General features: G+C 48.7%; 1 protein-coding gene across 7 annotated transcripts in view; it reads left to right on the top strand.

Annotated features, from left to right (window-relative positions):
* CEP76 (centrosomal protein 76) overlaps positions 1–11,472 on the top strand; it is a 45,366-nt gene extending 33,894 nt beyond the window's left edge. For all 7 annotated transcript variants that reach the window (XM_073331654.1, XM_073331648.1, XM_073331649.1 and 4 more), the window contains 2 exons: positions 9,023–9,240; positions 11,184–11,472. In XM_073331654.1, coding sequence (XP_073187755.1) covers positions 9,023–9,240; positions 11,184–11,322 — 357 coding nt within the window. In that variant the 3' untranslated portion in view covers positions 11,323–11,472. The remainder of the gene's footprint in view (positions 1–9,022; positions 9,241–11,183) is intronic.
* Positions 11,473–13,694: the final 2,222 nt, after the last annotated feature.

Below are 13,694 nucleotides of genomic sequence, written 5' to 3'. Positions count from 1 at the left end.
TTTGGGGTTTTTTTTTCTAGTAGTATATAATTAATCGTGCCCTTAGTGTTAGTCGTATTTAGTTAAGTATTCCCCTGTGATGCCTTCACTGGGGTTTAAACATTGTCCATCGTGTGGGGGAGTGATCCCCCAACAATGATCCTCACACATGGAGCTTGCTGTGTGTGAGTGAGGCCCACACCAAGGATCAGTGTTTGAGCTGTAGATTGTTCATTAAATGTACTCAGGCAAAGGACCTTCACATGAAGCATCACCTGCTTGAACAGGCCATGTGGCCTGCTTCAGCCTCAGAGGCCTGTGTCAGATTAGAGGTCACCCTCAGGTTGCGAGAGTGTTGCCGCTGGTTCTTCAAGTAGTGTCCCTATGGGTGCTCTACTATAGGTCCAGCAGTGCCCTGTGTGCCTGAGATTGGAGATCTTCAGTAGCAGTGCCAATTGGGTTGCACATATGTTCCTCCCTGCAGAATTTGGGCATTGTTCCCGATGTGCAGCAGGCCGTAGAGGATTTTCCCTTTCATGACCGGGTTTTGTTTTCGGACAAGACAGATGAGACCTTGCACTCCTTCAAGGATTCTAGGGCCACCCTACGTTCCTTGGGGGGTATATATACACTCGGTGCAGAGGCGCCACATCAGTGGCCAACAGCAGCAACAATACCATCCGCAAAGCACCTTTGGGCACCCTTTTCCTCCTTGGGAGAAGCGGGATTATCCCAGAAAGGGGTGTAGATCCCAGAGGAGGAGGCAGTTGGGTCTAGAGTTTGGCCAGTTGACATACCTTCCCCCGGCACCCCCAAGTGCCCATTTTGATTCTTTTGGTCCAGAGCAGTGGTCTAGTCAATGCTTCCTTTATCCCACTTTTGTTCAGAGACATGCTGGATTACTTTTGACAAAGTTTTTGGGGCTCGATTACAAGCAATAGCTGGTTCCTAAGCATCATCAAATCGATCTGTGCTATCCAGTTCCTCTCCACTCCTCCTCCCCCACAAACACGCCCTCCCTGTCTGTCTTAAGGGACCCATCTCATGAGATACTCATGAGATAAAATCCTCGGGAAAGAAGCCAAGGGGCAGACAGACAGGGGCAAAGCCAGAGAGTGGAAGCTCTCTTCTCCTGGCTGCAGAGACTGAGAAGACTCAAAGAGGCTGGATTTGTTTGGACTTAATGTTTATTAATTCCCCAGATGAGGGTAGCCAACTGCCAAGATTTCAATATGTGGCAAGCCATGGCCAAGTTTGAGGATTCACTTTTTGAGGACACCAGGACGGAGTTCTGGGTGATCCTCAAGGGCAAGGCTGTGGCCAGAACAGCCCTGCAAGCAGCCTTGGATGTGGTGGACTCTGTAGCATGCACCATAGCCTCTGCCACTCCATGCGGAGGGTGTTCTGACTCCTCCTCTCAGGCTTGTCAATGGAGGCCCAACAGTCGATACAGGACCTTCCCTTCAATGTCCAAGCGCTGTTTGCTGAGCAGACAATAAATTACACAGGTTGAAGGACTCCTGTACTACATTGAAAACCCTAGGGCTCTACATCATGAGTCAGGCCTGTAAGCGGTTCAAGCTGCAATAGCCCACAGGGTCAAGGGAGCCAACCCAGGCAAGAGACCGCTCATAAGAAGAGCAGAGGCAACAAATGCTGCCAGAGCCACCACCCTCTACCCAGTCGGGCACCGCCCAAAACAGGCATGGTGGCAAACAGGCATTTTGAGGGTGCGCCCAAGGGCTACCTACCAGACTGTACCCTGGATCCATCCTCCCTATGTTTCTCCAATCGCCTTTCTTTTTTCCTCCCTGCATGGACCGCAATAACCTTGGACCGCTGGTCCTCAACACAGTAGCCCAGGGCTATACCCTCCAGTTTCTTTCTACCTTCCGCCCCCTTCAGGGAGCCTTCTCACAAAAGTCTCCTCATGCAGGATGTGAGGGGCCTGCTGCAGCTAGGAGTGATGGAGGAAGTTCTTTGAGTACAGGAACAAGGGATTCTATTCTCGGTACTTTCTGATCCCAAGGGCCAAAGACGGTCTAAGACCCATCCTGGACCTGCGAGACCTCAACAAATACCTAAAGAAGTTGAAGTTCCGTATGGTCTCCCTTGCTTCCATTATCCTCTCCCGGATCGGACACAGATGCTTCCTGTGCTTCACGGGTGGATCAGACTACTGTCAGTTTGCAGTCCTACCTTTCAGCCTAACAACAGTCCTAAGGGTGTTTACCAAGTGCATGTCAGTGGTAGTAGCTTACCTCAGGCTTCAGGGTATTCAAATATACCCGTTTCTCGATGACTGGCTGGTCAAAGGCCTCTCCAGGTCTCAAGTCCAACAGGATGTTGCAGTGCTACAGGTCACGTGCCGGTCCCTGGGCCTGTTCATGAATGACAAAAAGTCAACTTTCATTCCAGTGCAAAGGATAGAATTCATCAGAATGGTGCTCAACTCCACCTGTGCCAGAGCTTTCCTGTCACAGGAGAGGTTCCAGATGATGGTGGATCTCATTGTGGGGGTCATTGAGTTCCTTCTAACCACAGCTCGGGTATATCTGTGTTTGCTGGGCCACATGGCAGCATGTATGTATGTTGTCCACCATGCAAGGCTCAGAAATCGAACATTGCAGCAGTGGCTGCTGACAGTCTATTCCCAGTCCAGAGATCACCTGGGCAAAGTCATCCCAGTCATCCCATGCTCATCTCCCTGCAATGGGGACTGTCCCCTAGGCTGTCCTGAAAGGGGTTCCATTCGACAGCCCGCGCCACTTGGTTGGACTAATATCGGATGCTTCGGACATTGACTGGGGAGCACATCTAGGCGAACTACAGACACAAGGGACATGGTCCCCGAAGGAGATGACATTGCACATAAATGTCAAGGAGCTCAGGGAGGTACATTTGGCCTGCAAGGTCTTCCTACCGCATCTGTCAGGCAAGATGGTGAGAGTGTTGACTGACAATACAGCCTTGATGTTCTACATCAACAGGCAAGGGGGAGCACGCTCATTGGCTCTCTGTCAACGGGCTCTCCGACTATGGGATTTCCGCATCAAGCATGCGATCCACCTGGAGGCCTGTCACCTCCCTGATTGTCAGGAACACGCTGGCAGATTGCCTCAGCAGGTCCTTTTTCTCTCACCACGAGTGATCGCTCCATCCAGAGGTAGCCCGAACACACTTTCAGAGATGGGGAACTCTCCAAGTGGACCTGTTCACCACCAGGCAGAACAGGAAATGACATCAATTCTGTTCCCTGCAAGGTCTGGGCAAGGACTCTCTCTCCAACACCTTCTTCCTGTCATTGTCAGGGGGTCTGATGTATGTGTTGCTGCTGATACCACCCGTCAGCAGAGTCCTGTCAAAGATCAAGAGAGACAAGGTCCAAGTCGTCATAATTGCCCCGGCGTGGCCATGACAACATTGTTTCGGCATGCTGATGGGCATAGTAGCGACCTGGCCCCTTCCAGACCGACCAGATCTGATTTCTGAGGATCACAGGTGCTTCCTACACCCCAGCCTTGTCTCCCTCCTCCTCACAGCATGGATGCTGTGTGGTTGAACCCAGAGGAGCAGGCCTGCTCTAACGAGGTCCAGCAAGTCCTCCTGGAAAGCAGGAAGCCTTCCACCAAAGCGACCTACCTGGCCAAGTTCTCCCACTAGGCATTTGAGCGTAGCATCTCTCTGTCGCGCTCTTCCTTGCAATCTGTTTTAGATTACCTGCTTCATCTTAAGAACCAGGGATTAGCACTCTCTTCCATCAGGGTGCACCTCACAGCCATCTCCGCTTTCCACCTGTTGATCCAAGGTCAGACGGTGTTCTTGCATGACTTGTTGATCAGATTCCTGAGAGGCCTCAAAAGGTTCTTCCTGTGAGTCTGGGCTCCTGTCCCACACCCTTTTGAGCCTCTGGGCTCCTGCTCCCTTTCCCACCTGTCATGGAAGGTCGCTTTCCTTGTGGCGATAACATCACTGAGATGAGTGTCAGAGATTAAAGCCCTGACATTGGAGCCACCATACACTGTGTTCTACAAGGACAAAGTTCAACTGCGACCCCATCCGGCCTTTCTGCCAAAAGTGGTTCTTCCTTCCATGTCAACCAGGACATCTTCCTCCTGGTGCTTTTTGTTCCAAGCTGCACACCACTAGTGAGGAAAGGAGGCTGCACACCCTGGACGTCAAGATGTGCCCTGGCATTTTACCTGGAGCATACCAAGCCCTTCCGTAGGTCTACCCAACTCTTCATCACAACAGTGGACAGGATGAAGGGCCTTCCGGTGTCCTCACAGAGGATTTCTAACTGGATCACCTCCTGCATTCAGACCTGTTACGAGCTGGCACAGGTCCTGTCACCGCCGCCGATCATAAGGGCCCATTCGACCAGAGCCCAGGCGTCCTCTGTGGCCTTTCTGGCCCACATTCCCATCCAGGACATTTGCAGAGCCGCAACGTGGTCTTCGGTTCACACGTTCACAGCGCATTATGCAATCACTCAGCAGGCCAGAGATGATACTGGGTTTGGCAGAGCTGTGTTGCAATCTGCTCGTCCATGAACTCCTACCCGCCTCCGTTGGTACTGCTTGGGCGTCACTTAATATGGAATGGACATGAGCAAGCACTCGAAGAAGAAAATATAGTTATCTGTTCCGTAACTGGTGCTCTTCGAGATGTGTTGCTCATGTCCATTCCGTGACCCGCCCTCCTTCCCCACTGTCTGGTGTCGACCCAAGGGTGAAGCATTGGGCCAGTTCCGGTGCTGTTGATGCCAGGAAGGGCGGACCTCTGCAGGCCTGTGCCAGGTCACTGGCGAGGCACGCTTCAAGCCTTGTGTGTGGTGCCCTGAGTCCAGAGACCGATGAGGGCTTTGCCGAGCCTGCCTCTCTGCCTTGGAGGCCTGGTGGCTCAGTGTGGGTGAGTGCTGGTGGGATGTCCCCCGTGATAGAAAGGACCCAAGGCAGGTTTACCCCTAGACTGGGCTACCACCGTAGGCAGTGTGGGCGGCCCCAGTTGTGCCAGGATATCCTGCGCTGCCTGCAGGGCCTCTGGCGTTGACGGGATCTCTAACTGACGAAGGCCCTCATTACTGCCTGGTGTGGCAGACATGGGTTGGGGTGGCTGGACTGCTTGAGCTGAGCCAGGATCCAATTCCCAGTAGGAGGTATCAAGCTGGCCTCCTCAGGCCTTGGCTCCCCCTCCTGCCCTCTCCTTCCCCTTGCGGGATGTAGGAGATCTTCCTCTCCCAGTCTTCTTTTGCTGCTTGGCAGGTGCTGGGGCGGGGGATTGGTGCCAATCCGTCAACCGTGCCGATGGGATGCTTCACACCCACGCTGCACTGCTCAGGGCAGAGTCAGACCTCGACTGTTCCGGTGCCACGGTTAGAGCTGATTCCATTAGGAGTGCTTTGAGATGGAAGTCTCTCTCCCTCTTAGTCTGAGGTTTGAAGGACTTGCAAATACGGCACTTGTCGCTCAAATGCGACTCGCCGAGACACCTTAAACAACTATTATGTGGATCACTGATGGGCATCAGTTTCTTGCAACAATTGCAGGGCCTAAAGCCTGGGGACTGGGGCATGCCCCATCCCTAGGCTAAGTCCCATTCGGGACCAACCAAATAAAAACACTAACACTTAACACTAACACACTAAGGGAAACTTAACTATGTACAACTATTTTACAAGAAAAGTTCAAAACACTGAACAAAGTGAAAAAAGGCTAGCCGAAGCCGTAGATGTTCCAGCACAGTCACTGGTGGCAAGAAGGAACTGAGGGTGGGGAGAGCTGGTGGCACCCCTTAAACCACGGCATGTGCGTACCACTCCAGAGGGCACCAGAGCCGATCCCCTATGATACCACTGAGGGAAAAACTTCCAGCGCATGTGGTGAGCACACAAACCTAATATGGAATGGACATGAGCAACACCTCTCGAAGAACACCAGTTATGGAACAGGTAACTGTCTTTTCTTCTAGGTGTGATGCAGATATGTTTTCCGTCACCACCCTCTGTGCCCTCTGCATCAGAGTCTAATCTGTGGGTGTTTGGTGCAAAGGAACTGAGGGAATCGGGGCGATTCTGTCTCGGGAGGAGCTATACCCACAAGGCGCAAGCACCGACCCTTTACTGGTACTGCTAGGAAAAATTCTTAGGCTCCAGAGTGCTGGGGAATCATGCACCTAAGTAGAATACACATCTGAATCAGATTGCGAAGAACCACAGTTAGAGCAAGTAACTGTTTCTTCCACAGTGGTTGTAAGCAAACTGGTCAGTATTTCTTGCTGCTTTCAAAATCTTGCTTCTCAAGTTCAGGTTCCCATATGTCCAAAACTGTACTGGGGAAAAAGCTAGATTTTTCCCAGGGAGTCTAGGGCTGTAGCAAAAGCCTAAGATTTAGATTTAATCTTCTGACTTGGTAAAACAGATAGATAGGAAGGAACTTGGACAAGTCTTTGATCTCTCATTTTTCAGAAATTCCTAAAATTCCTTAAACTCTTAATACTAAATTTATTATCTGCCTCACTGATCTAATTACGAACCTATTTTCCTGACTGGTTTCAGTGAATAAATTCTCATGACGTTTTCCGTTGCGTTTCTGAAGACTGATTCCAAAATTGTAAGCCCTTCTTTAATCCTCTTTTTTTTCCCCCATTAACTGTCTACCTCACTTCATATAAACTATCTAGCCATGTACAGTAATACTCGCATTAATACAGTCTCTTTCATCAAAAAGAGCCAGATACAAATGTGCTTTCATACTTCACCTACCACTAGAGTGATCAAAGGTCCCAATATTAGGGGCTTGGTCTTACATACACAACTACACCCCCTCCCTCTCCCAAAAAACCCCAACGTGTCCCCCTTTTTCACACTTGCTATCTGGCCAGCCTACCTACTACTGACATAACACAAAAGTTTAGGACAAGAACTGAATTATTTATTCAGTTTAAACTACAAGAGGAATTTGGGTTGATTAATGTAGTTACCTTAATTGCAGTTTAGCCATATCAGGAGTAACAGCCACATTCTTAGAAGACAGTGTCTTTAGTAGCAGTTGGTCATGATCTCCATATCACATCTCATTGTAATGGTGTCCCCCAGCAGTAAATTGGACCATTTTTTCCTTTTACGACTCAGAGAAAGGAATGCTATTGAGCCACTTTCTCTAGAATCTGTGGGGGCATGGCAGTTTTTTGGCACGGTCTCATTCTTGTACTAGATAGACCTAACCCACAAAGTTTATCTGACATGATCACAAACCAAGTTAATTAACTGTATCCTTATCCATGCTTTTTATTTTATGTAAATCTTGAGATTAATTATTCATGCCTCAAGACTGTCAATACTTGCTGCGGAAGAAGAAGTTAGTGGGCTTAGTTTGAAGCCCAGTACTATGCACCAAACACTCTTTAATTTCCTAAACAGGAATTTTTTAACAGTAGATTGGACAAACAAGGTACTACATTATATAGAGCAAATAAAGATCATGCACAGTACTGAATTTTGTAGTTTTCAATTTATGTATTTTTTTTTTAAAGTCAGGTTATGCAGTCCATTCCCTTTGGAAATTATTTTTACTGGGACAGTAGAAATGTTATTTGTAAGTGAATCTCGCTTTGGGATTTGCCTTGCTCTTTTTTTACACACATGCTAACAAAGTGGCTCTTGGCTTTATGCAAAAATTACTTTGTAATTAGGTCAATTGTATTTATTTCTAGTCTGCTTTTCTTTTTTCTTGACTTGTACTCTGACTTTACTTTTAATTTTTGCTAATTCACAGTTCAGAGCTAGGAGAAAAACAGAACATACAAAATTCTAAGTCTGTTGTTGCCATGGATTCAGGTCTCATAATTGCTGTAGAACAGGGGTGGGCAAACTTTTTGGCTCGAGGGCCACATATGGGTATGGAAACTGTATGGCGGGCCATGAATGCTCACGAAATTGGGGGTTGGAGGGCTCCAGCTGGGGGTGCGGGCTCTGGGGTGGGGCTGGGGATGAGGGGTTGGGGGTTCAGGAGGGTGCTCCGGGCTGGGGCTGATGGGTTTGGAGGGCGGGTGGGGGATCAGGACTGGGGCAGGGGGTTGGGTTGCACGAAAAGGTCAGGGGGGCAGGGTCCAGGCGGCGCTTACCTCAAGCAGCTCCAAGAAACAGTGGCATGTCCCCCCTGTGGCTCCTACCCAGAGGTGCGGCCAGGCGGCTCTGTCCTGTGTGCAGGTGCTGCCCTTACAGCTCCCATTGGCTGTGGTTTCTGGCTAGTGGGAGTTGTGGGGGCAGCACTTGGGGCAGGGGCAGCATGCGGAGCCCTCTGGCTGCCCCTATGCGTAGGAGCTGTAGGAGGGACATGCTGCTGCTTCTGGGAGCTGTGTGGAGTGGGGCAAGACCCCTACCCTGCTCCCCGGCTGGAGCGCCAGAGCGGGGCAAGCCCTGGACCCCACTTCGCGGCAGGAGCTTGAGGACCGGATTAAAATGTCTGGAGGACCGGCTGTGGCCCCTGGACGGTAGTTTGCCCACCCCTGCCTGAACCACACGAACTGTAGCCCTCCCATCATTGCCTCTAAAACAGATTTCCCTTTGAGTACAAAGTTACCCCACGTGCAGCTCATCCTGAACTAAATCTTCTGTGTATCAGTGTAATTCCTGCCAAAGGCACATTTTTGTAATAGTAGTTGGTAGGCCGTACTGACCTTTTTTACTTTTCATTTCCAACATTGACTGATTAATGAAAGATTTGTTGTTGTTTGTTTATTATTTGTAATATTGTAGGGCCTCAGCGCTCTAGTCATGGAGCAGGACCCCATTGCACTAGGTTCCGTACAAACACAGAACAAAAAGACCCTGCCCCAAAGAGCTTACAATTGAAGTATTAAACAAGAGATAGCAGATGGATACTGACAGGACTATAAGGAAACAATAAGACAGTATTGGTCAGCATGATAGACTTAATCTCAGCACACATATGTAATAGATGTTGTTTTAATCTACCATATGTTTAAACTTTTTTTTTAGTGCCTTGAGACCAATCATTCTGTTCTGTGATTCATCCTACAGGATCTAGGCTTTACTACAGTTTGGGATGACCAGCTATCCTATCTCTTGTCACCAGCCTTGGCAGCCTATGAGCTTGAACGCGCCACAAGCATCTCTGCAGGAAATGAAGAATTTCAGGATGCTATAAGGAGAGCAGTACCTGATGGTCACACATTTAAAGGATTCCCCATCCATTTTGTTTACAGAAATGCAAGGAGAGCATTTTCTACATGCCTTCGGTAAGATTAAGATGTAAATCTAGTAGTATTAGATTTTATAAACATGTAATCGATTGTGAGTTTTCATAATTGATGAAGTTGAAATAATTCTAAATTATCACCTTTTATTCATAAGGGATTTAACAAGAAAACAGAATGGCATAATGAACGGGAAATGGGGAACAGAGCTTTTCCCATCTAGGTCACTAATCTAAATCTAGTTCAGATCGGTAGTAACTATTTAGTAGCCTGTGTGAAATAAATAAATTGTCTGAGGCCCGTATCTATCTAATGGACAGCTGTTAATATCACGGTAACTACAATCAGTAGAATTATTGGCAGTATTAGCTGAGAGGTCAAGGCTGTGACAGTTAGATTTATTAAAACACTTGAGACACTTCACATTATCAAGCAAAATCAAATTATTTTTCCTATGATCACTGCCCCATGGATTGAAAATTCACTTAAGTCAGTAAGTGAAAAGCAGAAATATATAACCCAGCATCTTGTTGTTGGAAGTGTTTAGTGGGGTGATATACAAAGAGGCCTGTGCTTGGTTTCATTCAGGTTATTTATTTTTCAATACTAATAGGTAGGGCCCTACCAAATTCATGGTTCATTCTGATCAATTTCACAGCCAGAGGGTTTTAAAATTGGTCGATTTCACAATTGCAGATGTTTATAACTAAAATTTCATGGTGCTGTAACCATGGGGATCCCGACCCAAAATGGGATCATGGGGAGATTGCAAAGTTGTTGTAGAGGGGGGGTCCCAAGCACTGTTCCTGCTAAGGTGTGCGCGCACACACGGATCCTGAACCCTGTGCACACGGCGAAACACCGCGCACACAACAATTTGCACAGAAGACATTTTTTGCACGCACAGCCTGTCAAAAATTAGAGGGAACATTGGTCCCAAGATTGCCACCCTCACTTCTGTGCTGCCTAGCTAGTAGCCTCTGAGCTTCCAGCAGTTAGAGAAGGTTCCGGGAGGTGGAGATGGGTAGGATCCCCCACTCCCATGCTGCTCGGAGCTAGTCCAGGCCAGTGACAGATTAAGGCAGGGGCTCCCTGGAAAAATGGGTTTCCCAACCCCAAAAGAAGCCATAGGGCAGAAACCCCAACTGGGTCACCCTGAGCCCTGGCAGGAGCCCTGGGGGAAGAAGAGTCAAGCCCAGGCACCCCGAGCCCCAACTGCAGCTGCGGGGCTGAAGCCTTGAGCCTGGGTTGCCCTGAGCTCCGGCTGGGGGGGCAGAAGCCCTGAGCCACTCCAGCAGGAGGGAGGTGCCAAAGCTCCAAGCCTCGGTTGCCCTGGCTGGTGGGGTGTGGTGCTGTGGGAGCCCGGGCTGTCCGGGGGTGGGGGATGTGTAAAAGCCCCAAGCCTGGGCTTCTCCGGCTGGAGCAACAGGGAGCAGAAGTCCCCAGCCCGGCAGGAGCTGCTGGGGGTGGAAGGGGAAGCCAGGAGCTCAGCGCCTAGAGCCACGGCAGGAACTTCAGGGGCTGGGGCAGGCAGGGGACAGAAGCCCAGCTCCCGGGCTGCTGCAGCACAGAAGTGAAGGTGTACCACCCTCCTTTCTGTGCTGTCTCTGGAGGTGGATCTGATCTCCTCACCAAGAGAAGCCATGTAGGAGAAGGACAAGTCCTGTCCCTCACCAGCATGGCTAGGAGCCCCAGGCTCCCAGCAGCTGGGGAGATCAGATTTCTTGCGGGAGGGCTGATTTCACGGTCCGTGCACGGCTGTGAAATTGGTAGGGTCCTACCAATCGTATAATGATGTTACTCTGTCATAGCATCAAAAAGCCAGATTCTTGGCATATTGATGTCCTGGAAATATGTCTATCACTTCAATTATGATTAATACTTGTACAATTTTTTTTAGCTAAAAAGTTTAATAGTGATTTAGTCACTCATAACTAATCGCAATATTTAAATCATATTATTCATGTTTCCTCTCTGCCAAATAGGTCTCCTTTCTGTGAAGAAATAATCTGTTGTAGAGGAGACCAAGTGCGGCTTGCAGTTCGTGTGCGAGTGTTTACATATCCTGAATCTGCATGTGCTGTTTGGATCATGTTTGCTTGTAAATATCGCTCTGTACTTTAAAAAAAAATCACGTATACTTCTTAGAGCCTTGAAACAGTGTACATAAGTGTTAGTACAAATGAACATTATTATTAAAAATCATATTAATTACAACATTTCATGTTTCACTTTGGATAAACACCACTCTGATGATGGTTGTGAATATTTTAATGTGTGTATTTAAAACAAAATTAAGGAAAAATACTTGTATATACTGTAATGTGTATTTATATAAAGTGTATATTTTTATTTTAATAAAAGTTGCTTTATTTACATTTTTAGAGGTAAAGATCTGCATTCATTAAAACATGTATGCAAATATCTACTTCTTTTTCACAGTTGTAAATTGTGGAAGGATTCATCAAAAGTAAGCATCCTTTCTGTACATTCCTATTTACCCAAGTCCACTGGTGTTTCCTTTGCTTACTCTTGGGAGACTCTTTCACTTTGTCAACCGTCCCTCCCCCCCCTTTTTTTTGTTTCTGGTTTGCACCAAATATTTTCACCAATATGCTAACAGTCACTTTGTTAGGAGGGGATACACTTTTATCCCTGTCTCAATTACATACTGGTCTAGGCATCTTTTGACAGCGCTTAGGAAGCAATCACAGGATAGAGTCCTAGGATATCTCATTTGATAGCTTCCTGATTAGTTGGGAAAAGTCCTAAATTCTTCCTTCTGAGGTTCTTTAACACCAGGCTACAGGCACTTAGGGTATGTCTACACTACGGAATAAGGTCGAATTTATAGAAGTCGGTTTTTTAGAAATCGGTTTTATATATTCGAGTGTGTGTGTCCCCACAGAAAATGCTCCAAGTGCATTAAGTGCATTAACTTGGCGGAGTGCTTCCACAGTACCGAGGCTAGAGTCGACTTCCGGAGCGTTGCACTGTGGATAGCTACCCACAGTTCCCGCAGTCTCCGCTGCCCATTGGAATTTTGGGTTGAGATCCCAATGCCTGATGGGGCTAAAACATTGTCTCGGGTGGTTCTGGGTACATATCGTCAGGCCCCCGTTCCCTCCCTCCCTCCGTGAAAGCAAGGGCAGACAGTCGTTTCGCGCCTTTTTTCCTGAGTTACCTGTGCAGACGCCATACCACGGCAAGCATGGAGCCCGCTCAGGTAACCGTCACCCTATGTCTCCTGGGTGCTGGCAGACGCGGTATGGCTTTGCTACACAGTAGCAGCAACCCCTTGCCTTGTGGCAGCAGACGGTGCAATACAACTGGTAGCCGTCATCGTCATGTCCGAGGTGCTCCTGGCCACGTCGGCTGGGAGCGCCTGGATAGACATGGGCGCAGGGACTAAATTTGGAGTGACTTGACCAGGTCATTCTCTTTAGTCCTGCAGTCAGTCCTATTGAACCGTCTTATGGTGAGCAGGCAGGCGATACGGATTGCTAGCAGTCGTACTGTACCATCTTCTGCCAGGCAGGCAAGAGATGAGGGTGGCTAGCAGTAGGACTGTACCATCTTCTGCCGAGCAGCCATGAGATGTGGATGGCATGCAGTCCTTCTGCACCGTCTGCTGCCAGCCAAAGATGTAAAAGATAGATGGAGTGGATCAAAACAAGAAATAGACCAGATTTGTTTTGTACTCATTTGCCTCCTCCCCCGTCTAGGGGACTCATTCCTCTAGGTCACACTGGAGTCACTCACAGAGAAGGTGCAGCGAGGTAAATCTAGCCATGGATCAATCAGAGGCCAGGCTAACCTCCTTGTTCCAATAAGAACGATATCTTAGGTGCACCATTTCTTATTGGAACCCTCCGTGAAGTCCTGCCTGAAATACTCCTTGATGTAAAGACACCCCCTTTGTTGATTTTAGCTCCCTGAAGCCAACCTGTAAGCCGTGTCGTCAGTCGCCCCTCCCTCTGTCAGAGCAACGGCAGACAATCGTTCCGCGCCTTTTTTCTGTGCGGATGCCATACCAAGGCAAGCATGGAGGCCGCTCAGCTCACTTTGGCAATTAGGAGCACATTAAACACCACACGCATTATCCAGCAGTATATGCAGCACCGGAACCTGGCAAAGCGATACCAGGCGAGGAGGCGACATCCGCACGGTCACGTGAGTGATCAGGACATGGACACAGATTTCTCTGAAAGCATGGGCCCTGCCAGTGCATGCAACATGGTGCTAATGGGGCAGGTTCGTGCTGTGGAACGCCGATTCTGGGCTCGGGAAACAAGCACAGACTGGTGGGACCGCATAGTGTTGCAGGTCTGGGACGATTCCCAGTGACTGCGAAACTTTCGCATGCGTAAGGGCACTTTCATGGAACTTTGTGACTTGCTTTGCCCTGCCCTGAAGCACATGAATACCAAGATGAGAGCGGCCCTCACAGTTGAGAAGCGAGTGGCGATAGCCCTGTGGAAGCTTGCAACGCCAGA

Source organism: Lepidochelys kempii, chromosome 2, assembly GCF_965140265.1.
Source record: "Lepidochelys kempii isolate rLepKem1 chromosome 2, rLepKem1.hap2, whole genome shotgun sequence".
NCBI classification, from domain to species: Eukaryota; Metazoa; Chordata; order Testudines; family Cheloniidae; genus Lepidochelys; species Lepidochelys kempii.
Note: the sequence above shows the minus strand (reverse complement) of the source record. Positions and strands in the feature narration are given on the sequence as shown.